This window comes from Actinia tenebrosa, unplaced genomic scaffold (assembly GCF_029948245.1).
Source record: "Actinia tenebrosa isolate PJP-AT-01 unplaced genomic scaffold, QUT_ActTen_1.0 PGA_scaffold9__36_contigs__length_13948895, whole genome shotgun sequence".
Classification (NCBI taxonomy): Eukaryota; Metazoa; Cnidaria; class Anthozoa; order Actiniaria; family Actiniidae; genus Actinia; species Actinia tenebrosa.
The window spans coordinates 12,012,695-12,036,501 of record NW_028292586.1 but is presented as its reverse complement, the minus strand read 5'-3'; the positions used below and the strand labels follow the sequence as shown (position 1 = coordinate 12,036,501).

The 23,807-nt window shown below is 38.5% G+C and overlaps 1 protein-coding gene and 1 long non-coding RNA gene across 2 annotated transcripts in view; both read right to left on the bottom strand.

Annotated features, from left to right (window-relative positions):
- Positions 1-23,807, bottom strand: part of LOC148904855 (uncharacterized) — a 210,401-nt gene that overhangs the window by 72,005 nt on the left and 114,589 nt on the right. The gene's annotated exons all lie outside the window — the stretch shown is intronic.
- On the bottom strand, positions 855-23,429 carry LOC116304927 (outer dense fiber protein 2). Its single transcript, XM_089025148.1, has 27 exons — positions 23,271-23,429; positions 22,448-22,599; positions 21,944-21,997; positions 20,870-20,965; positions 20,375-20,452; positions 19,959-20,042; positions 19,315-19,410; positions 18,207-18,298; positions 17,737-17,866; positions 17,457-17,588; positions 16,856-16,930; positions 16,447-16,518; positions 15,803-15,919; positions 15,485-15,556; positions 15,290-15,333; positions 14,732-14,801; positions 13,795-13,883; positions 13,383-13,434; positions 12,869-12,952; positions 12,699-12,758; positions 4,830-4,994; positions 4,638-4,736; positions 4,133-4,233; positions 3,772-3,853; positions 2,950-3,063; positions 2,274-2,366; positions 855-1,886 (listed from the first exon to the last, which is right to left on the bottom strand). The coding sequence occupies exons 2-27, from the start codon at positions 22,565-22,567 to the stop codon at positions 1,740-1,742; spliced, it is 2,418 nt and encodes an 805-aa protein (XP_088881274.1). The 5' UTR covers positions 22,568-22,599; positions 23,271-23,429; the 3' UTR covers positions 855-1,739.

Here is a 23,807-nt window from a genome sequence, read left to right as displayed (position 1 = left end):
TCAATACCTACATGCATGCAATAAAATTGATAATGTTCTGGTTGAGTTATATTTAATATTTGTCGATATATAAAAACAATATACTTTTTTGAATTTGTTGTTCGACTGCGCTCTATAAGAAATGACTTATTTAGTAAGAGTTTCAAATATGAAGTTCATCGACAGAACTTTTGAAGCTTAACTTCATTTTCAAATCCAATAAATGTAAAAAATATAAATATATAAATAGTTTTCAAGTAACAGTAGCGTAAAAGATTTTAAAACACTTTAAGATCAGAATCATTGGGGAAAAAAGTTCACTTTGGAGGTGTCCATAGGAGTTCACTCCCATCCATAGGTTACCAAGGTTTTTAATAGCTAGAAATTCAGTGAAAATTTGAAGTTGAAAACTTGGTTTCTCAATATTTGCCTCGCCATGTCGCAGAACCAAAAAGCTGGAAGACTCTGACTCTAAATGTTAAATTGATGGTTTGCAATCATTCCCAAGCGAGTCAAAAGACAAAAAAATTGCGGCCATTGTGGTGCTGCTACTCGGAAGTCATTTTTCCATACGATGTAATGTTTCAAATACGAGTTGCTGTATTCTATTGGGGATTCAAAATCCGAGTGGAATTTCAAATGCCGAGGCGTACCCGAGGGGGTGATGAGGGGTTTGATGGGGGTTTCAAACTATTGCACGTGGTACAAATAAGAAACCCTGGTTGGTCGATGAGCTCATGAATAATTAAAGAGTATAAGATATAAAACTCAAGGGAAGTGACGCGCGTGGTCTGAAATTTGTCAACATTTGGAAACTGAATACCGTAGTACTATTACGCTAATATTTAACAAGAATACGATAAGACACAAATTGATAGAATGTAAGAAAAGAGACATGCTTTTTTAATCGACAAATAAAATATTTTACAACTACAAAAATGGGGAAATCAAGGACGAAATGTTTGAGCGGTTCCCACGAGTGGAAAACAAATGGTACGACATGCCGTAACATTGAAATAGCTTCCCATAAGAATGGTTATCGTATGAGTGGGTGACATATGGTACTGACTTACAACACGTACACGGTACGACATGCCGTAACATTGAAATGGCTTCCCATAAGAATGGTTATCGTATGAGTGGAAAACACATGGTACTGAGTTAAGTACGTAAACGGTACTACATGCCATGACATTGAAATGGCTTGCCATAAGAATTGTTATCGTATAAGTGGGAAACATACGATACTGACTTAAGTACGTAAACGGTACGACATGCCATGACATTGAAATGGCTTGCCATAAGAATGGTTATCGTATGAGTGGAAAACACATGGTACTGCCTTAAGTACGTAAACGGTACGACATGACAATAGAATTGAAGTGGGAAACATACGGTACAGACTTACAGCACGTACACGGTACGACATGCCGTAACATTGAAATGGCTTCCCATAGGAATGGTTATCGTATGAGTGGGTAATATATGGTACTGACTTACAGCACGTACACGGTACATGCTGAAATGGCTTCCTTCCAGTAAATCATCCAATCACAACGCGTAATTAGGGAACAGTAAGATACAGTACAGCTACGAATTTGGCGTAACTTTTCCACTCATACGAAAACCGCCTTACAGTAACATTTTAAGATCAGAAGTATGAAGTTAAAAACTAAAAACCTAGGTAATAATAAAAATTAAAAAAGTTTAAAAATAAAATGCTTTAAAAATAAATTATCGTTCTGTCACTAGTGTTTCGGTCACCGTGGCGACTCGAGTTCATCGAAGACGTCTGCGTACGAAGACTTGAGAAAGGATACGTAATTCTGCATGCTTCTTGTTGTACTGTTAGCTTGTTCAAGTCTGTCCTTCATGTCGTGTAGTTTGGAGTTGAATCTTCTCTCGGCCTTCAAAATATCACGAAAAAGAGTTACAGTAGCAGGATACTGAACGATTTCAATCTGATGGGGGGGGGGGGGGGGGGGGGGGGAGGTGAGGGATGTGACTAGTCAAGCAATTCACCCTCCTGGATCTGCCCTTGAATTATAACTTAAAAATTTAAGCATTACAAGCCTTTATTGTTTTCCCGCCTTGATGGCTTGATGGTAAGATGTCATGGACAAGATGACGTCACGCGATGAACATTGCCGAAGGAGTCTGGGTTTTTGGCTTCCATAAATCAACTCAGATATCGGAACATTCAGATTATTCAGGTTGATGGAAGTGTATCAAAAATTCTAGCTAGTGTTCTGAGTGGCTAGAGGGGAATAGTGGGGACATTAATAAATCTTTACCTCATCTTTAGCTCTCTTCATGGATGCTGCATTAGCCGTAGCACGGCTCAACTGGGTCTCGAGGTCTGTGATTCTGGCTTGAGCAGCTCGTTCCTGTGGAGAAAAAAAACCGAAATTTTTTCAGTCTTAGGAGACGGTATGTACGCCTTCTAGTGCTAAAAAATGGACCAAATTCATTTGGGCATTATTTTTTCACATTCCAGATCACGAGTCATTCTCTAGAGTATCATTTCTTTGCTTAACGGTTATCTAAAAAATCGTATCCTCAAGGAAATGATTTAGTCCATTCCCAACTCAACAATAAAACAACACAGCTCCCACTGACCGTTTTTCAAGGTTTTTGTTGATCGCGTAGTGATTGTTCTTGTCACGAAAAATCGCTTGAAATTCCAATATGGCGGTCATAATCACGTGACATGTGAACGCAAATCATCTGTAGGTCGATTATCACAAGCAAATTTTCCAGAATAGAGGCTTTGCACCATCACGTGATGGCGGCCATGACAGGAGGCAGGAATCATGCAAGAACAATTGAATCTGGTCTTACCTTATTTACATAGCAAAGAATTCAGTTTCCCATGGGAAAAAGACTATTGTTGTGCCTCCTGTCATGGCTGCCATCATGTGATGGTACAAATCCTCTATTCTTCAATAAGGGAAGGAATTGAGCACTGACCTTTGCAATGGTTTTCTCTCGTTGAAGTTCGGCTTGTCTCCTCGCTTCGGCGAGGGACATCTCGAGTTGTGACGTCAGACGAATATTCTCTGCCTTCAAATCCTCTAGCCGTTGCTATAGTAACAGGAAACAAACCTCAAATCAGGTATAGAATGTGTTATCTATTTCACAGTGTTTCTCAATAGCACGCGCGACGAAGTAGGTTTTGGTGGACGTCAATAAAGGCTTTTCCATGGCATTCCACGGGTACGTGCTCATGGAAATTATTGTGTTTTAGACAATGTCATGGAAACGCTTTGATTGACGTTGCGACGGCAAATGAAACGATTCCGCGCCTCTACTTTATGTTTCAGACTACGTGTCATCCCCTAGAGTATCATTTCTTTATTTAACAGTTGTGCATGAGAAGGCACATGAACATGGATATAACTCAAACGAAGACTCTTATTTTCAAGGGAATAAAACGTAGTCTGAAATGGGAAAAAACTACGCCCAAGGTATTGAGAAACCCTGTAAAACAATGTGTGTTTATGACTATTCTAATAGTCCCCTTCACAGTTCCCTGCGCCATCTTGAAAGGTAGTCGTGCCTTTCAATCGAAGCGAGACGAACGGTGAGCTTGCGATGATAGAGACCTTTTTTGACACATTGGACAATTATTCACATGACTCTATCATTGCAAGCTCACTGTTCGTCTCGCTTCGATTGAAAGGCACGACTACCTTTCAAGATGGCGCAGGGAACTGTGAAGGGGACTATTCTATCGATAGAATTATCAGAAACATAAGCATCACGCTGTTCAAAGAACAAGAACATTTCTACCTGATTATGCTGCAAAGTTTCCTCCTTTTTACCCAAAACCCCGAGAAGTTCTCTGTTTTGATATTCTGATTCTGTTGCTTTCCTGCGTGAAAAAAAAAAAAATATATATATATATATATATATTTATAAGTTTCAAATAAAATGTGGATGTTAGCCATTTAAAGGCTGGGGGAAAACTGGCTCGAAAAATTAGCATTGCAGTGCATTTTGGGACTATTTTAGATTACGAAATAGACACTATCTTGGAAATATGTCTGACAGCCCCACAATACATTGCAATGCCCACTCGTCCCAGTTTTTCTCTTATCCTTGGAATGGCCAATAAGATGTAAGGGAATAATAGAATAATAGTTGTTCTTACTTGTCCAGCATGTCAGACTTGGACTGGAAGCCTCGTAACTCGTCCTGCGCCATTCGGTATTTTTCTTTGACGGTCTCAAGTTGATCTGTTTGATACTCAATCTGACAACAGATGAATATGTAAAGGTAAGAGATAACGGTTGACGGATGTGTGAGAGGGATGTCTATTAGCCATTCCAAGGTCGAAAAAAACTGGTTCGAGTTGGCACTGCAATGAATTGTGGGACTGTTTAAGTGGACATATTTCCAAGATGGCGTCTATAGACTCCTTGCAGCACGTCGGAATGCAGCTCAATTTGGAGGACATAACAAGAGGTTTCCAATTCTCAGGAGATTGAAATTCTTTTGTTTTGTCCTCCAAATTGAGCTTCTTTGACGTCACATGCAAAGGGATCTATTTCATTCCCTAAAACATCCCACAATGCACTGCAAATCCAACTGGACCCAGTCTTTCCCTCAACCTAGTAATGGCTAACATTTGTGTCAAATTTTCAATCGACGCATACCTTCTGTGTGAGCTCTGCTATCAATTTGGTATGCTCGCTGGCTCGTCTTTCGTAAGACAGCAGTCTGTCCTGTGAATCTTGCAGCCGTAACTCATTACTCTGAGGTGAAAATTTAAATAGAGTGTATTTTCCCGTGTTAGAGATTTCGATGATAGGCGATGAAAGGGTGCTATTTCCAGGGAATCCACTCACCTTCAGTAGATCAGCCAGAGGTTCCAGTTCAGATAATCTTTGTTGCATCTTCAGTTTAGCCTTTTCTGTTTCAATAGTCGATTCTTGATGCATCCTCTGAGCGTCTTGTTCAACATCGTAAAGTCTGTTCCTGCTTTCTTCGGCCTCTCGTCGATACTTCTCGATCTGAAATACAGCAATATTTGATTTTATGTAAAAAAAAAACCTCGAATCAATGGAGATGACATGTGAATGTAAGGTAACTCACAAAACTTAATTCACAAAACAGTGACCCACCCAAAAAAAAAGAAATAAAAAAACAAGACAACAACAACAACAACAACAAACAAACAAACAAACAGCAAGAAGGACGACGCCATCATCAAGAAAAATGGAACAGATAAGTATTTTCACAAGGAACATTTTCTGAACTGTGTTGCCTTCCTGCCTGCCTGTCTGATTGTCTGTTCGTCTGTCCGTTCGTCTGTCTTTCTTTTTGCCTGTGTGTGTGATTGTGTCTGCCTGCTTGCCTACCATTCTGTCTATCTGCCTGCATACCTGTGACTTCAGTCCTTCTATTATCTTGCTATACTCTCCTACAGTTGTTCTCTGTCGAGCCACTTCACCTTCTTTAAAAGTGATCTAACAAAACCAATAACACTGCCGTTAAAGTGGATTGCGCTATACTGCCTGTACTATCCTAATCCAGCCCAAAAACCGCTCAAACATGGAACAGACTACAGATTAGACATCGCGTGACTATGAAAGGGTACGGCAGACGTAACGCAAGCAACGTCATCTTTTGAACCAATCACGTTGTACCAGATCACTGTTTGTCCAATCACAACATTCGGACATGGCATCGTCACGGTCATGCATTCTGTACCCTGCATTTTTCACAGTCATGCAAACTTTTCTCTAGCAGCGTGTGTAAAGTTTGAGCCAGATGTAGAAGTTCCATATGTTTTGAAATAAAAAATATATATTTAGCACAGGATGGCAATATGGTCAACCAGTCGCTCTTCAGAGCAATTCCAATTGCGCACCATTTTGCTGCTCGTATCACCACACCTTCATCGTATTTCAAGACTTCACTATCTACCTGTCCTTTGTAATCCTCTAGCAATCGTTTGTACTGTTTAGTGTTCGTTCTTAGCTGGGAATTCTCTGTTTGTAACGACGCTACCTGACGTGGTTAATATGATACATTGTTAATACCTACAAATATTATCTGCAAATCCTCATCAACGTTAACTTACTAACTTATTAACTATAGTTTGGCAAACTTATATTTTGAAGCCATTTACCGGATGGTTCTCTTCCGTGATGTTCGCTCCACACACACTAGCACTGCATTCTATATTTACAACACAACACTCAAGTCACATGTTGATTTTACAGTGTAACTACTGTAACCGGGGCCACTTAGACAAGAGAACCAATAAAAATGTAGAATGAAAACAATACATTCCAACTCTAGGTAGTAGAGCCAATCAGAAACCTAGACGGCACGAGACTTGTAATTTGACCCTGATGTTATTTGTAAACAACTAAATAGCCATCGTCATTTTCTCGTGGGAATAAAAAGATATGTTGAAAGGCTATTGTTTTCTGCTGCTTTCTGATTGGCTCCACTCGTATCGTTTTCATTGCACAATTTGATTGGATTGATGTGGCCCCGGTTATAGCAGTTGCACAGTAACGCAAGGAGGAAAAGCGGCGAGCCCGGAGAAAAACCCCCGTGGCAAGGGAGAGAACAACACACCAAACAAACTCAACTCACAGTTGGTTAAGTCTAGAATCGAATCAGCGACCCCAGGCATGAACTACACATCGATGCACCGTAGCAGCTAAAATCAACCAGCCTTTTGAATTGAACTGTCTGCCTGTCTCATACCTGCAGTTTAAGCTCTTCTAATTTACATCTATATTCTTTCGAAAGCGTCTTTAGTTTGGATAAGTCACGTGACATGCATTTCCCCTGAAAATTATAGCACAACCTGAACTCTAAGATGAATAAAATCTATAAATGTATCTCTTCATAGCACAATGCCTACTCTATACTTAGTTTCCTTGCAGCCTGGCTATCCTGGTTATACATGCACGATTATACAATTAATATATATACACTCGATTGCAGAAACGTTGTAGTATACATTTATACATTTATACAAATATCTAATGAGATGCATATTGCAATTTTACTTTGTTAACCCTCAAAACCAATTGATTTATAATCTGTAGGATGTAAAACACAAGAATAAAATATTTTGACGTTCATTGAATGAAACAAATAATAAATAAAGCGAGTTTTCTGTTTTGCATATCATTAAATATACTGAATAAATTAGGTATTTGTATAAATGTATACTACAACCTTTCTGCAATCAAGTGTATATTATGGGAAATATAGTTGTACAAATTTCTTATGTTAGAGCCTGAGGGCAAAGTTAACTGGAACGTTTTCTAGTTAGCCCCAACAGGTAACATCATTTACTATTCTATGATATTCAGTTGAATTTCCCAATTCATTTCATACCTCACTGGTTGATATTGTATAATGATTGGTTATATCACAGTCACGTGACAGTCTATATTCCTATTTATGTACCTGCACTGCCTCATCTTGTAACCTAGTTTCATACCCTGCCAATACAGCTCGTAGATGATTCAGTTCTCTTAGCTGTGACGTGTTCTAAATCAAAAGTACACGTAAGGTTACGTTCGTATTATCAGGATCGGTGATGTCGGTAGTGTTGAAGCATTCAGTGTCAAAATGTCACCTTTCTACACGCGTTCTGATTGTTCGAGAACTGTGCTGTACATTAGTGAAAAGAGCACTGCTTTGAAAAGAAGCGTCAGAAAAAATGCCTAAATTAAATAGGATTTTTCTATTTCTAGATAATTAAAAATGATAATAAAACAGCCTACGAGCGGTGTTTTTCTACACAATTCTTTCGTACTCACGTCACCTTCTGCGTGCGATATTACCGGACAAAGCAAGAAACCTGCGTTGTTTTATCAGTCAACAACTTTTGCATTCTCTTTAGCACTAGAACCAGCACCAGCGACATTAACTTAATCAACACAAAGGCGTGCAACGTCTAAAACACTAAGAAGTTGAGTCATCACCATCACCATCATTTACTTTATCAATACAGTAACTCACTATCATTAGGTCTTCAACTGTCTCAAAATATGTTTTTTCTGCATCTTTACCTGTGTTTTTTGTTCTTCTAGTTTGCCTTCATATTCTACGATATTCTCTTTCAACTTTTCTACCTCGTTGGCGCAAACACTTGCCTGAACATATGAAATAATGCCACTTAGATTAGGCCTTTCTAAGGTTATTATGTTCGCATCCCAACTATCCTGAGCCCCAGACGATGTAATTCATTCCGGGAAGGTTTGACTAAGGTATAACCACTGTACTCAAGGGTACATACGAAAAGAAAACGGCCAAAGAATTGAAAAAGATGAAATAACTTGAAATAATTCTATATCTGAGAAAATTATTTTATAACTATTTCGACCCCCCTCCCCCCCCCCCCCCTCCCCCCCCCCCACCGCACGATTTTTTTTGGAGGGGCCTGGCCCTCCCACGAAATATTGGTTCACATGAAATATAAATGCATAGATTCGATTTTTATAACCGTTATTAATTTATTGTTGTGATTTTTTGCACTGCCCCCCCCCCCCCCCCAAGATTTTCAGCTTCCGCCACCCCTGCGTCCTATGATAAGGTAGAGAGGAACATACAACGGCTTCAATTTTTCTGGGTTCTGATTGGCCGTATTATCAACTAGTGCAGTGTAAGAACACTACAGTGCCATGCTTGCTACCTGTCCTAGTTTTTCTATCAATACTTCACCTGCGTGCTTCCTTTATCTGCCATGGTTTTATAGGAAGACAACTCACTGCGAAGATTCTCTACCTCGTCTGACTTAAAAATAGACTAATAACGAAAACCACGATAATTAGCTATAGAACTGAATATAGTTATTATAGAATTTCCAATTAACTTTTCGTATGAGAATATATATATATGAAATATATATTTGTACTGCGGTTGTAATGTATCAAATTGAGCTGATCCTCGCAGTATATGAAGCATCTTATGCAGCTGCAAATTGAAAGACTCAGGACTCAGAGTCTTGAACAGGATTTGAACCCGTGCCCTGGGGATTCCGGTGGCATGTTCTAACCACTGAGGTTCTAACAACATCGGCAATTAAACCTTACAGCCGAATTTTTAGTACCTTTAGCTATCTATCTCCATACCTTCTCTCTATATTCTTCTACTGAAGAGTTTACTGCCGCATTTTTAGTACCTGTAGCTATCTATCTCCATACCTTCTCTCTATATTCTTCTACTAAGGAGTTTACAGCCGCATTTTTAGTACCTGTAGCCATCTATCTCCATACCTTCTCTCTATATTCTTCTACTAAGGAGTTTACAGCCGCATTTTTAGTACCTGTAGCTATCTATCTCCATACCTTCTCTCTATATTCTTCTACTAAAGAGCTTACAGCCGCATTTTTAGTACCTGTAGCTATCTATCTCCATACCTTCTCTCTATATTCTTCTACTGAAGAGTTTACTGCCGCATTTTTAGTACCTGTAGCTATCTATCTCCATACCTTCTCTCTATATTCTTCTACTAAAGAGTTTACAGCCGCATTTTTAGTACCTGTAGCTACCTATCTCCATACCTTCTCTCTATATTCTTCTACTAAAGAGTTTGTCACTTCGAGTTTTCCTGACAAGTGGCTTATTTCACTTTCTTTAGCGATAATCTAAAAGATATATCAATACAAGTTGTTATTTTTGAGATAAGAAGGAACGGTGCAAGTCATAATGCAGCAGAATTAAGCATTTCAATTAAGAATTTTTGTTAATATAATCTTTCTCTCATTTATAACCCTGACGTATAGTAGTGATAAATTATGCGTTCGGTGTATATCCCTAACGATATGTCTTTAAGTGCCAGGGATAAACAAGTAATCATACTCATGAGATTGGTTCACGAGCTTTTTCTTTCTGTCAATCTGTCTGTCTGTCTGTCAATCTGTCTGTCTGTTTCTCTGTCTGTCTTTCTGTCTGTCTGTCTGTATACCTTTTCTTGCAATCGTTGTATCTTCTCTTCGTATTTTCTCATATATGATTTTAACCTTTCTATTTCATCTGACTTCGAAGTTGTCTAAAATATTGGAATACACCCAGTTAGGTCTGTTTTAACCCACTTCTCTGTTATATTAGGACAAAACAGGGATATGCGCAAGCGCCAAATCATCCTAGTAAACTACATTGCTGCGGTGGACTTCCACCACCAAAATGCTTCGCGAAATTTCTTTCTTATTGAAATTTGTATTCCCTTGTGAGAATAGTAAGACAATTGGTGCTAATTAACAGAACAAAAGAAAGTGTTCAAGGGAGTCTGGTCCTATTTGACTTCAATTGATATCCTAAAAGTCGGCCGAACGTTTCATAGAAAAACATTTAAATTCAAACATTAGAACAATTATAATACAATACAAACAAACCCTAGATATAGACATTGGATAAACGGATTAGGATAAAAGTTCAACTTCTGAGACCTACTCTAGAATTTTTTCGAGAAGTTATACAGACATTTATGACCAGTCATGTTATCTACAACTGCTTTCTCGTTTGTCAGCATTGTTCTAATGCCACAGTATAATGATTTCCTTTTCCAAAGTCTGGTAGCGACCTCTTGGTTCATGGGATCGTGCGAGGATGAATTTGGGGAGAGATGAACAAGCCTCTACCATCTCACGTCCCCCCAATCATTCCCACAATCCTACACACCACTAGGTCGTTACCAGCATTTCTTTGACCTTCGCGAAGGCGAACTGTCTGATATTCCTGCTTGTTGTACAGTTTATTTACCTTATCTCTGTGCTCATCTAAAATACACCTGGTTTCACTCAGACAGCCCTGAAGCTGCATTTTCTCTCGTTCTAGTGATTCTATCTATATAAAGACGACGAACAAATGGTAACATGACCAAACAGTATCAACAAAAGGGTTCAAAAATTAATCGTATATCCCATCGGGGTAGGATAGTTCTCTGTACCTCTTCTCTTAGTCGGTCTACCTTGACTTCATATTCTCGTAAATAGGTTTTCAATGCTTCTATCTCATCTGACTTTATAGAATACTACAGCAAGAGAAATGATCATTCAGTTATGCCGAAAATCTCTCTTTCTCAAAAGCATCACAATATTGCGCGAATGAGTTGCGCTTCGCTTGTTTGCTTAAAATTGCATCACCTCTTTACACCCTACACGTACAGCTCGTTCTTTAATTATAACTCAATAAAACCTAACCAGGGTTCGTGCTGAGGTAACCACTTAAAATTCAAGGACTATTCAAGGAGTATACAAGGATCCAAAAATGAATTTTCAAGGAGTATGTTCAGCTAAATATGACAAGGTTTTGCACATGGCCGACTTTCAGATTTCCAATCTTTCTGACTAGATCTATTTCAGAACCATGCAAGTAATGATCGAAGCAAAAATTAAAGGAGTTTTCAAGGAGTTTAAGGAGTAGCACAAACCCTGCCTAACGGTCTTTCGTCTCGTAATGTAGCGCACTGAAACAACTTGGAAGGTATCTAACTAGTCTCACTAGCCCTACCGACACGCCTTTTTGTCCTCACAACCCATTAAACCCATCGCCCTGTCTGTCTGTCTGTAGTATTGTAATGTAGCGCAGTGAAAGACCCCGAAAGGTATCTAACTAGTCTCACTAGCCCTACCAACACGCCTTTTTGTACTCACAACCCATTAAACCCATTATTCTTTCTATAATCTTGTAGGTGAATGGCATCCTGCATCCTACCTGTGTTTTGTAATCATTTACGATCGAATTATTTTCCTTCATGCTGGCACTTAATTCACTATTCTCACTTTCTAACCATTCTACCTGAAGTCCAAGAGATATAAGAGACGGATCATTAGATTTTTGAGGAGGGGGGGGGGGGGGGGGGGGGGGGGGGATGGGTGGGAGAAAACAATCAAAAACATTCGAGCACAGCTTTAAAGAGTAGGGAAAAAAATTCCTGCATAAGAAAAGTGCCAGAAAAAATTCCAAATTAAATCCAAAAAAAATTCCTGCACAGCCATGAGGCGTAAAAAATTCCTGCACAAAATAAATTGTCCAACCCCCCACCCTTTAAAATCTGATGTCCTTAACAACAAGTAACTATAGTTTCTATGCTACTTTTCTGCCTGTAGAGGCAACATTATATGATATATTCCCTGTTCTGTCAGTATCTATTTACCTTCTTCTTATATTGGTCTACCAAGCTATCGTAATGCGTCATACTATTTAGAAGGCTGCCTAATTCGTCTCGAAGTTCTACCTGGATTTGCTCCTGGAACAAACAAACTGATGTGTTGCTGGGTTTGTATGATAGAAACGAGGGATGAAGTGAAAATAAAACTCAACTTATGGGATTTGGACCATCCATTTTTCATTAGCGAGGTGCGTAGGTGGTGTTTCTTACCAATCTTTTTGACTTTGAAGCTCCATGTTACTACAGTATAATGTTGATTTTTCGTGATCCCCTTTTCGCCAACCTTTCCGTGACCCTTCCTACCTTTTCTTCATGAGAGAATTTCTCGTCCAAAGTTCTAGTTATCTCAGGTGGAGGTTAAATCATTGAGAGAATTTTTCGCTTCGTTTTAGCGACATTTTTGAGCAGTTGGACCCGGAAATACGTCACGACTTAAAAGCTCTATAGCCACAACAACATTAACAGAGAAAGGGGGGGAATGCTAATTGTTGAATGATTTGTACGTCGTAAAAAGTGAAGACTTTGAAATTTAAAGAAGTTTTTTCCCGTCTTTTAAATGTAGTCTAACCTTATTCATTGCTCTCTGTTCCTCGTCATGCATGCGATCTTCCAGTGCAGCAATGTCTGCCTGTTGAATGATTAAATAGCCAATACTCAATGGAAGTATTGCAGAGGCTTAGACAATTTAAAAGGACCAAGTATTGAGCCTTGAAGGACACCATGCAACACATTTCTTACCCGTAACTGCTCGTTTTCTGTTCGAATGGCGTTGACTTCTTGTGTTTTTGTGCTCAGTTTACTAGTTAGTAGTTCTGTGTTACTCTGAATTACAATATAAATACGAAAGAATGTAAAAACGAAAACAGTATGGAGTACACTCCTCTAGCCACCGTGCTCTAGCAGAGGATGAAGAAAGCAGAATGATAAAGGAAATATACATTGGATAACAATGCTAAAAAAGGAAAAGAAAAAAGTGGCAAAGAAAAGAGAATGAAAAAAAATGAGAAGGGAAGCAGAGGAGAAAAAGAGAAAGTGTTCAGGAGGTTGATAAGAAGCAGAAGGAGGAGGAGAAAGGAGAGGAGGAGGAAGGGGAGGAGGAGAAAGGGGAGAAGGAGGAAGGTGAGGAGGTGAAGTAAGAGGAGGAAGGAGATGAGAAGGCGGATTAGGAGACGTAGAAGAAAGAAGAAGAATGATTTGCTTAGTTGAAATCTGCATAAAATAACAGGCGTTTTCCTCGATAGATCCCTCTCACCTGGGATACCTTCTCTGTGTTTTCGATAATATCTTGAAGTTCTCTGATTCGACTGAGAAACAAAACATTGACGTTAAGAATTATCCATCCATCCACCCATCCATCCATCCATCCATCCACCCATCCATCCATCCACCCATCCATCCATCCATCCACCCATCCATCCACCCATCCATCCACCCATCCATCCATCCCTCCCTCCCTCCCTCCCTCCCTCCCTCCCTCCCTCCCTCCCTCCCTCCCTCCCTCCCTCCCTCCCGCGTCCATCCATTCACTTATTTGTTGAATCGCTCGATTAGCTCAATCTTTTTTCCAGTTTGTAAGCTAGTTAGTTTTTCAAGCCTTTCTTCTTTTCATTGTGGAGTCTGGACGGACACAAGTGTTCCAGCACATGCAGATAAAACCAACTGACCTTCGTAAAGTCGAACACTCTGCCTCCGCTGTCTCCTTCTCTTGTTTAGCCAAGGACTCGCTTCGTCGAAGATCCAGGATATCTAATTCCTACAAAGGATGCATCAAAACATGTTAACATTAATAGACCACCTTGATCAGCTTTACCTGGTACCTTGGACGTAATGTTTTCCCATTTCAGACCACATCTCTTGAGAATAAGATTCTTTGTTTGAGTTGTATCTTTATTCATGTGTCTTCTCATGTGCAACCATTAAACAAAGAAATAATACTATAGGGAATAACACGTGGTCTCAAATGGGAAAACTTTATGAAAACATCTTCCGTGTCATTCGTTTTTATTTACACTTGAGTTTCCTTTACTGTAGTTTAAGCCCCGTTTACACTAGCGATTTTTCCTGCGATTTTTCCTGCGATTTTTTTGCGAATTTGTCCATAATAAATAATGGTAAAGAATTTACTTGTAAATTTTTTTTCAGGATACCAAGATTTTCCTAGACGAATGTCACTTTTTGAAGGATGAGAAAATATTTCATATTTCCGAAAATTGCCACAAAAATCGCAGCAAAATTTCGCCGCAAAAATCGCCAGTGTAATCGGGGCTTTACAGGTCATCTAAATTGGGTTGACACATGCATTTTTCGTTTCCATTTGCATTATTACTAACGTGATATAGGCTATAAGAGTCTATACTTGATCTTGTGTGCAGGACAGTGGGGAGGCTGAGACAATTAAAGAGTAGTACCCTATGCTATCTTCCCAGAGCGCGCAAAAAAGCGTGCAAGCCCTGCGTTTTGATCTCCATTGCTTTTGTCGTTTCACGGTTCTCGCTAGATCCAAACACTAAAGTCCGCTGGATTTTAACGCTTCCGTCGCTAAAGTGCGCACCAAACCTTTAAAGGTTTGCTAAATTGTGATGTTCTTATGATAAAGAATACCTTTTCATTGAGCTTCTGTTTCAAAGATTCCACTTCTTTATCTCTATCGGCTACTCGATCTTTTTGGACCCTGGTTATAAAACAATATAACACATTCAGTTAAACACTATAAGCAACAACAGATGATGAACCTCGATCTCAACCGACTCTTTTATCTTAGCAAACAACTAGCGAATATTAAAAAGTATCCGCATAGAATGCGTCGGTGGAAATGATAAATGAAATGGAAATGGAAAGGATAAATGAATACCGAAGTTTTGGAGAAAAAGATAGCTAGTTTTACAGACGGGCAGGATCTTGAAACCTTAAGCTTTTATTGATAATGATAATGATTTATTAAGAAATATGAAACGCGCGCGCATGCCTCTGTACTGTGATATAAACACGCTGGGAGCTGTAGGTACGTGAGAAGCTAGCTTAGGAACACGAGGCGTAGGCGAGAAATTCCGATGCTCAACCAACAGAGCTGACAGGTTGCGGTATACCGACTAAAGGCTCATTTAGCTGATTGATACCAAGCAATTCTGTTTAGTGTAATGCGTAATATCTGTTGATCACCTTGCGGCTTTTTTCAATGCTTCCTTTTCTCTTCCTGATTTTTCCTAAAATTTAGAAACAAAAATAAGGTTACTTCTTACTTGAAACACAACTTTTATATCTCGGTATGAACTACACTGACTGCAGAAACCCTCTTTGGGACTTTGACAAATGACCATTAAATAGAGCTTAGCCTACTGTATAATCGTTCCTTACTCTCGATGCAGACATGATTCCTTCGAGATGTTCTACTTCCACGCGGGTTTGCTCCAGCTGTTCTTCTAAACTCTGGAAGAATAAACATCACAGAAAAGTAAATACGATACAAATATAAAACGTTTGTTGGAAAAGAATTGTTCGAAAAGAGTACCGACGCTACTAAAAACATCATTCTTTTCATTTACAACGATTACAGCGAGTGAGATTACTGCTAGTCCAACCAAAATGCCTGCAGGACGCAGCACCGTCTATTGATTGTCAACTCACACTTTTTTAACTACTAACATGTTGTCGACAAAAAATATGTCTATTTACCCGTATTTGTACTTGTAAACGGTTGTTTTCCATCTCTTTGGTTCGGAACTGGTTTTGTAAGTGTGCTCGTGTTGTTTCCATTGTTTTCTTCAGATCATCAAAAGCCACGGCTTGATCCTTGAATAATACGGAAAAAAGTATTTTAGTCTTTGATAAAACTTCTCGTTATCAAAAAATTTTTTAATATCTTTTTATTTTTGGTTGCTTTTGCTGTTGCTATTTTTCATTTTCCCTGTTTTTTATGCCTTCATTTGTTTCGGCCGTGTTTTTATTGCGATGTATCTTGTTGTCGAGATCTCGTATCGAAATTCGTTCAAAACGCCACTATTGCTCTGTAAGATTTTAAAATCTTAAAAATCCAAACATATTCCGATGAGTTGATTTTTGCCACAAGTCAGCAGATATAGCAGAAAGAATACTTTCTACTAATAATGGTTCCAAATGCTCCAAAGAATTTGGGGATACGAAAATGTTTGCGTCCACAAGCAGCGTATTCGAATCGTTTTCACCGTTTTCAATCGTTTTCTTAAAATTTCCGGATACGGATACAAAAATTTGCGGACACGTGTGGACGGGGCCTGAGGTGACAGGGAAGTAAACGTGCAGTAAAGCATACATTTTGGCTTATAGCAGCCATTCCTTACCTTGTCTGCTTCTACTTGAGTCAGTAATGTTTCTATTTGTCGATCACGTTCGAAAATTTCGATCTGTAATTTCTGCAAAAAAAGTGAAACTATGAGTCAAAAAATAACCCCCACCCATCGAAACAACAAACCCACTTACCCACCAACCAACCAACCCACCAGCCAAAAAATCAACCAACCAACAAAAACTTTGCTGAAACATATTGGAAGGACCTGGAAAAACATGATAGAACCGTAACAAAATCGAAATTCAGGCCCCGCATACACGCTTTATTCTGGAAAAATGTGAAAATTCAACATTTTTGCTTGTTTTAGTTTTCCGTCCTCATTAAAACGACGCTCAGTTTTCGGTCATTGAAAAAAGCTCTCCAAAGTAATGCGGCTTGGTTTATTCATGTTTCGTCATTACCTCATTTTTAGAATCAGCTTCGGTCAGTTTTCTGAGAAGGACTTCTTGTCTCTGTTTAAGTTGCATCTCTACTTCCTACAAATTTAAAAAATCACTCTTACCAGGGGGAAGTAACGACGACAACATCAGGAGCAACAACAACAACAGGAGCAATTACAACCGGACCGGTTTAAGTCAGTTTAGTTTAAATCATTCATTCATGCCGTTTAGTTGATAGGATCGATTGTAATTGGGGAAAACCTGTAGTAGATTCCTAGCCTCTCTTATTTGATCTCTTATTTTTCAGCGATACATTTTGTAGTCTCTTTTCTTTAACCCACTAGCTATTGGTAACCTAAGAGTTGGCTATAAGTAAAATAAAATAAAATAAAATAAAATAAAAAACAGCAGAAGCAAAAACCACAGCAGCAACAATAACAACAGGAGAAATTACAACAGTAACAACAACAACAACAACAACAACAACAGCAGCAGCAGCAGCAGCAGCAACAGCAGCAAGAAGAGCTACAACAACAATAGCAGCAGCAGCAACAACAGAAACAGCAACAGTGCAGTAGCATCAACAGAACCGCCAGAAAAATACAGTCCTAAATGTTCGTACCTCTTTCTGATGAGTATCTCGTAGAAGTCTTCTCAATGCCTTGTTCGTGCGGTCAAATTCCTCTAGTTTTTGAAGGATTGTCTCTCTTTGTCTGGTCAAAACTGCCGAGTCTGCTGCAGACAGCCTTTTATCCTACATAGGCCCAGAAATACAAAGTAAAATAGGAGGCCAACACAGTGATGCAAAATAGGGACCCGATCTTATTGATTTAGATGGTGGGTACCGATAAATACTGTATTATTTAGCTTCAGTTAAGCTATCTATAGGTTATTTCTCTCACCTGTTTTAGTGTGCGAACAACATCTCTTAGCTTGAGCACTTGTTCACTGGCAGCTTTGCCATCCATCTCAGTTTCAACCAGTTTTTTCATTAGAGTGTCTCGGTCGTCCTGAGCTCTGTCCAGCTCTGATCTAAAAACATTTTAATAAAATAACTGTTCTAAATCTCGCGTTCTGATTGGTTTGGAGCGCGTGCTTTACGAGAGCACACAGCACGCGCGCGCACTTTCAGTTTCGTTATTCCTATCTAAAACTACGGTTGTTGTAATTTGTATTTTATAAAAGAAATAAAAAACTTGCTTGTTGTGTTGCGCATCGTGCTATTCCTAACACTTCTCTCGTCTTCTGCCAGCCCCCGCGTGCTTTATAACTGCACACAGCACGCGCGCGCGTTTTGTATTTCTTTTTTAGGTGATCCTTAAAATAGGAATTTTAGGTTTCCAAGTCCTGTTGGTAATGATAATGAACAAACCTTGAGATGTCTGCATCTTCTTTGATCTTTGTCATGGAATGTCGCAATATTTCATTTTCTTTAACTGTTGACTTTAATTCCTTTTTATATTCCTGAACAAAAAATCAAAACAAATTCTTATTCTAGGTATATTAAGTATATTCTAGGTATTTTAAGTGAGAAATATGATGAAAAAACATCCTAGATAAAAGAGATGAGATGCGAGAAAAGAAGGCAAGGAAGAATTGAGAGGAGAGGAGATTAGAGGAGATTAGAGGAAAGGAGAGGAGAGGAGAGGAGAGGAGAGGAGAGGAGAGGAGAGGAGAGGAGAGGAGAGGAGAGGAGAGGAGAGGAGAGGAGAGGAGAGGAGAGGAGAGGAGAGGAGAGGAGAGGAGAGGAGAGGAGAGGAGAGGAGAGGAGAGGTTTGAAATAGCTTTATTGGCATGACCTACAATTTACAGGTATTGCTAAAGCATTGAACATTAACAGGGATTTCTTTTGTTATATTTTACAAACACATTGTAATAAGAAAAATATCTATATATCTATATATCTATATCTATATATATCTATATGTAAAGTAATATATATATATATAAAAAAGAAGGTATAAGTATTACAAATATACTAAAATCTTAATTGAATGGTAATAATAATCAAAGATAAATTTATCAAAAGTAATCATTAATACATTACGTCAATTATTATGATTCATTCCTAAGAATGAAGCATTTGTATATAAACTTAGAAAAGTAAAAAATAACCTTGTCATTGGTAGAGATCATTAAGTTACGAATTATGTTAAGATCTTTAAAATTGTCAACAGATATTTCAGGTTCTATCATATCAAAAAATCGTCGGCGAATTTGATTATAAAGAGGACAGTTACACAACATATGTATTTCTGTTTCATCTTCATTGAGAGGAAAGGAGAGGAGAGGAGAGGAGAGGAGAGGAGAGGAGAGGAGAGGAGAGGAGAGGAGAGGAGAGGAGAGGAGAGGAGAGGAGAGGAGAGGAGAGGAGAGGAGAGGAGAGGAGAGGAGAGGAGAGGAGAGGAGAGGAGAGGAGAGGAGAGGAGAGGAGAGGAGAGGAGAGGAGAGGAGAGGAGAGGTAATGAAAACGAAATCACCTTCAGTTCTCTTTCTTGATCTTCAAGTATTTTTCTTGATGCACTAATTTGTTTGTCCTTCTTTTCAACATCTCTTAGTGTCTTTTGTAAATCAGCCTGTCAAAATTGTACGTTAAATCACATAACATTATGAATTGTTTATTAAAAGCAAAAGGCAATTGCAACCACAGGACTTGACACAATGGCCTGTTAGCTTAGTCAGGAGATCATGATCACCAATCAAATTACTGTTAGCTTGGTCCAGGGCTTTCAGAATAAGCCAGCAGCTGCTGGAGTTCCAGCGAGTGCATCAAAGGTAACTGCTGGCTACTTTTTCTTTACTATAAAATACCTCCGGTTCCTTGTATTAGATAAAAGCTACTTCAGTTTCATGATAGTCTCCCCCACAGCCGCTTTCAGTGTCGTCACGCAACGCTTTCTCCCCTGACTAGCTAGTCAGGGGAGAAAGCGTTGTGTGACGACACTGAAAGCGGCTGTGGGGGAGACTAGTTTCATGACCACCTACTTCAAAACACTTTGATAGCCTTGTTGGTCATACCTTGAGTTTAGTTAAATTTTACTGGCCAAAATGATTGAAATGATTGATCCTAAACCTGAGTTTTCACAGTTTATCTAGTACACTAACTTCTTCATGCCCTACTTGCCTCATTTTTAAGCGTTCCAACTTCTGACATTAAACTACTGATTTTGTTTTCATAATTCCTCATCCTTCCATACACTTCATCCTCCTACAATAAAATGTCGTCATCAATGAAGGAAATGAATGTAATTGAGCACAGTGATCATATAAATATATACACCCATCCCCAAGAGACCTTCTCGCAGTCACACACACACCTGCTCTATCTCCAGAAACTAATCCTGAACAAAGAAAAAAATTATTAAGGCCCCAGCCTCTAATGAGCCTCCAGTCCAAAAGCAATGAAAAATAACAAGGCCCTAAGGGGCTTATAATGAGGAAATAGTTTGCTGCTGTATAAATTATAAATTATAAATCAACTCTTTTAATTCTAAAGCTTGAAATCAAAAATAACCCAAAAACACTGATCATCATTGTCACCTCAGAAGATGAAAGATCTTCCATTCGTAGACCACCATTCCTGCTTGGAGGACTGACATCTAATGCATGCGTTTGGTTCTGGAAACCAGAAATATCAAAAATTGTTGGCTTCATAACATCCTTATCAATAAATAATGATTTTGTTTGATTGCCTAGTGACATTGAAACATTTTGTAGCTGCATTTGTTTTCTTATTCACTTTATCTGCTGTATGAAAGAGATATACTAAAGATTTATTATAGTATGTATGGAATCCTCTTTGTGCAGGAGGTCTTGGTTCGTGTAATGGCCGGAACAATAATGGGTCTTAAATTAACTGAAGAGGAAGTACTGCCTTTGTAATAACAGTTACAAATGGTAAGACCTTCACATGGCTCGGATGACCACATAAAATGACAGTCTCGTTTCTGCACATTACCTCACCCTGCAACGGAGGGACATTAAAAAAAACAAAAAACACTGAGAATGTAAAGAAACCCTGGCAGCTAAACTTACCTCCCATCTCAACGGCGAGCGTCCCCTTGTTGTCTTTGCAGGTGCAGGAATAAATGGTGGTGAGGCTGATCTGGTTCCTTTCCTACTTGACCTTCCCTGTGAGAGGAATGAGAAAGAAAATCAGTTAGCCTACTTGAAACATAACCTTGTATTGGTAAGCCCATGATTATTTCATAGTTTGCAAGTTAATTAATTTCTCGTTTTCTCACTCGACTCTGAAGATGTCAAAACGTCAGTAATGATAATTAAATAAATGGGATTTAACAGTGGCATTTCTACAGAGTAGCTATTCATCCACTGTAATTCCAACTGGAATTTAGGAGTTGATTTTTTGCGGAGGGAGGAAAGCCGGGGAACCCGGAAAACCCTCGAAGCACAGGAGAGAACCAACAAACAACTCTACTCACATACGACACTGAACTCAGCGGGACTCAAACCCAGGCCGCATTGGTGAGAGGCGAGCGCTCTCACCGCTACACCACCTGTGCTTCCCGTCAATCACCACCAACAACAGTCTTAAGACTACACTCACCCGGACGATCACATTTCACAACAAACTTCAACACCTGGGTTCAAACCATTTACTCTTACAAGTTAATTAAGTAACATATTCAACACTTTCATTCAAAAAACACCGGGAAAAGAAGTAAATTAGAGTGGCTAGTATGAAACTTTTCCAAAGAGCTGCTTTCATTTTTTTCTTCCTTTCTTTCTTTACTTTTTTGACCTCTACAACCTAAACTAATTATAACTAAGGCATATAAAATGCATGCACATGTCTCTGTACTGTGATATAAATATGCTGGAATGCTGGAAGCTGTAGAGCACGAGAGAAGCAAACTTAGGAACATGAGGATTAGTCGAGTGTTTCTCTTACTTTTCAAGTGCTCTACACAGCTCCCAGAGTGTTTATATCACAGTACAGATCAGACATAAAGCAGCCATTACTTCTATAAAATATTTTTGAACAATTTTGTGTGAGTGTGTCGCTGTCCTCTGATATAGACACAGTAGCCAGCCAATCAGCATGCACGTTATATCTCAAATATTTTGTAATTAAAAATAAAGCCTCACAGAGGGTTTGGTAAGAATTCCTGTCATCCTTCTGTCTCTTGCTCTTAATCTTTCCTGTAGACGAACAAATGTAAGAATAAAGAATGTCATCAGTAAACATTTCTGAGGGTCCAGAAAATATCCCCCACCCCCCTCTCTCTATGAATTAAAAGTTAACAAATGAATTGAGTGTTATGTTTGCTGTAAACATTTAGTGCATTGTGGACAACGAGTGTGGAAGAGCCCCTTTGGGAAGAATTTAGTGATTGGAAAAAACAGAAAGAAAGGTAGGAGGAAGGACAGAAGAATGAAAGAAAGTACTTAGGAAAGAAGCAAGGAGTGAAGGTTGAAGTAATGAATTTTTCATTGGTAAAATGAGTTAGTACTCTTTGTTTTCTCTCTCTCTCTTTTTCAATCTTCATTTGTTCAATGACAATAGCTGTGTACCCAAACTATTGCAATTGCAACTATTGAAAATGCTAACAAAAGTTTTAAAAACTAAAAACAAAAGTAGCTTACGTGTACCTCAACAGCTGTTGGTGCACCTTTATTTTTTCCTTTCTTTTTCTTCTTGAGGTGTACATGGACAGGAGTGTTTCTATCGACATGTACATGGACTGGCTTATCATCATCACCTATAGTCATCTCATACAGTATGTCTCTTGCTTGTTGACCAACTTGGAAATAAATTGAACGAAAGATATAAGGAACACTTTACGAATGTTGACCAGATGCTGCTGTCTTCTGCTCAAAGCAATCCAAGACAACAGGGAAAAGGAAGGAATTGTACTTATTATTGGCTTACTAAGCTTGATTTTTTGATAGTAATTTGTAAGTTATGAGGTCGTAAAACAAGTTGACGTAAAATATTTCAATAATGAACTTAATATATGTTAAAAATTTGATCCCAGATTTCAATAATAAGGGACTAAATAAAGTGTACATAAAATATTTTGGCATTTTATGTGGTTATTCTCTTCAAATTTTAGTCATGCGAAACCTTATTCTTAAATCAAGTAAGTAAAAGAAATAGAAAAGTAAAGCACAAGTCCTCAAAGTGGTCATGATTACATACATTCCTGTGCAGCGTGCAGCGTCCAGCGCGATCAAACCAAAATTACGGCAATAAATTATGAATAAATACTGTCTTACAATAAATAATAGAACAAATAATAGATTCACGAATTGCGATCGGTTTTCTTTCCTTTAATATATAAAGAAAATATCAATTTGTTGGCGATCATCTTGTGCTTTTATAAAGTTGAGAGGCACTTGAAGGAGTTCATATTGAATTTCGCGCTCTTTTTTAACAACTTGAACGCGTTTTCTAGCCTTGATTACCACTTACCTTTTAAAGTAGGAATACAAGAGTTCCTAGGGATGTATTTTCCTTCATAAAGGATAAAATTAGTGGGAATTAATGAGGTTCAAGTATTTCCATCGCCACCAAAACATTCACAAAAACCCAGCCGTTGATTTCTGTGTTTAGACGCTGAGTACTGCACGCTGATTGGCTGCTCAAACACTCACTGAAAACCTGACTATCAATCAACCGAGGAAACCTGAGGACTAATTACCTCATAGTCAACAGGAAGCCCAAACAACTTTTTTTCCGGATTTTATTTTTATTATTATTATTATTATTATTATTATTATTATTATTATTATTATTATTATTATTATTATTATTATTATTATTATTATCATTATTTTTTATTTTCTTCAAAATTACTTTTTCATCATGATTTATACAATAATTTGACATACTTCCATGTCCCGGGATGATGTGATGGATGAGTTTGAAGTTGTCAGTTTGGGACAGAAATAGGTGTGTACGTAGGGGGGGGGGGGGAGTTAGAAGTGAGGGAAAACCTTAACAATTTTT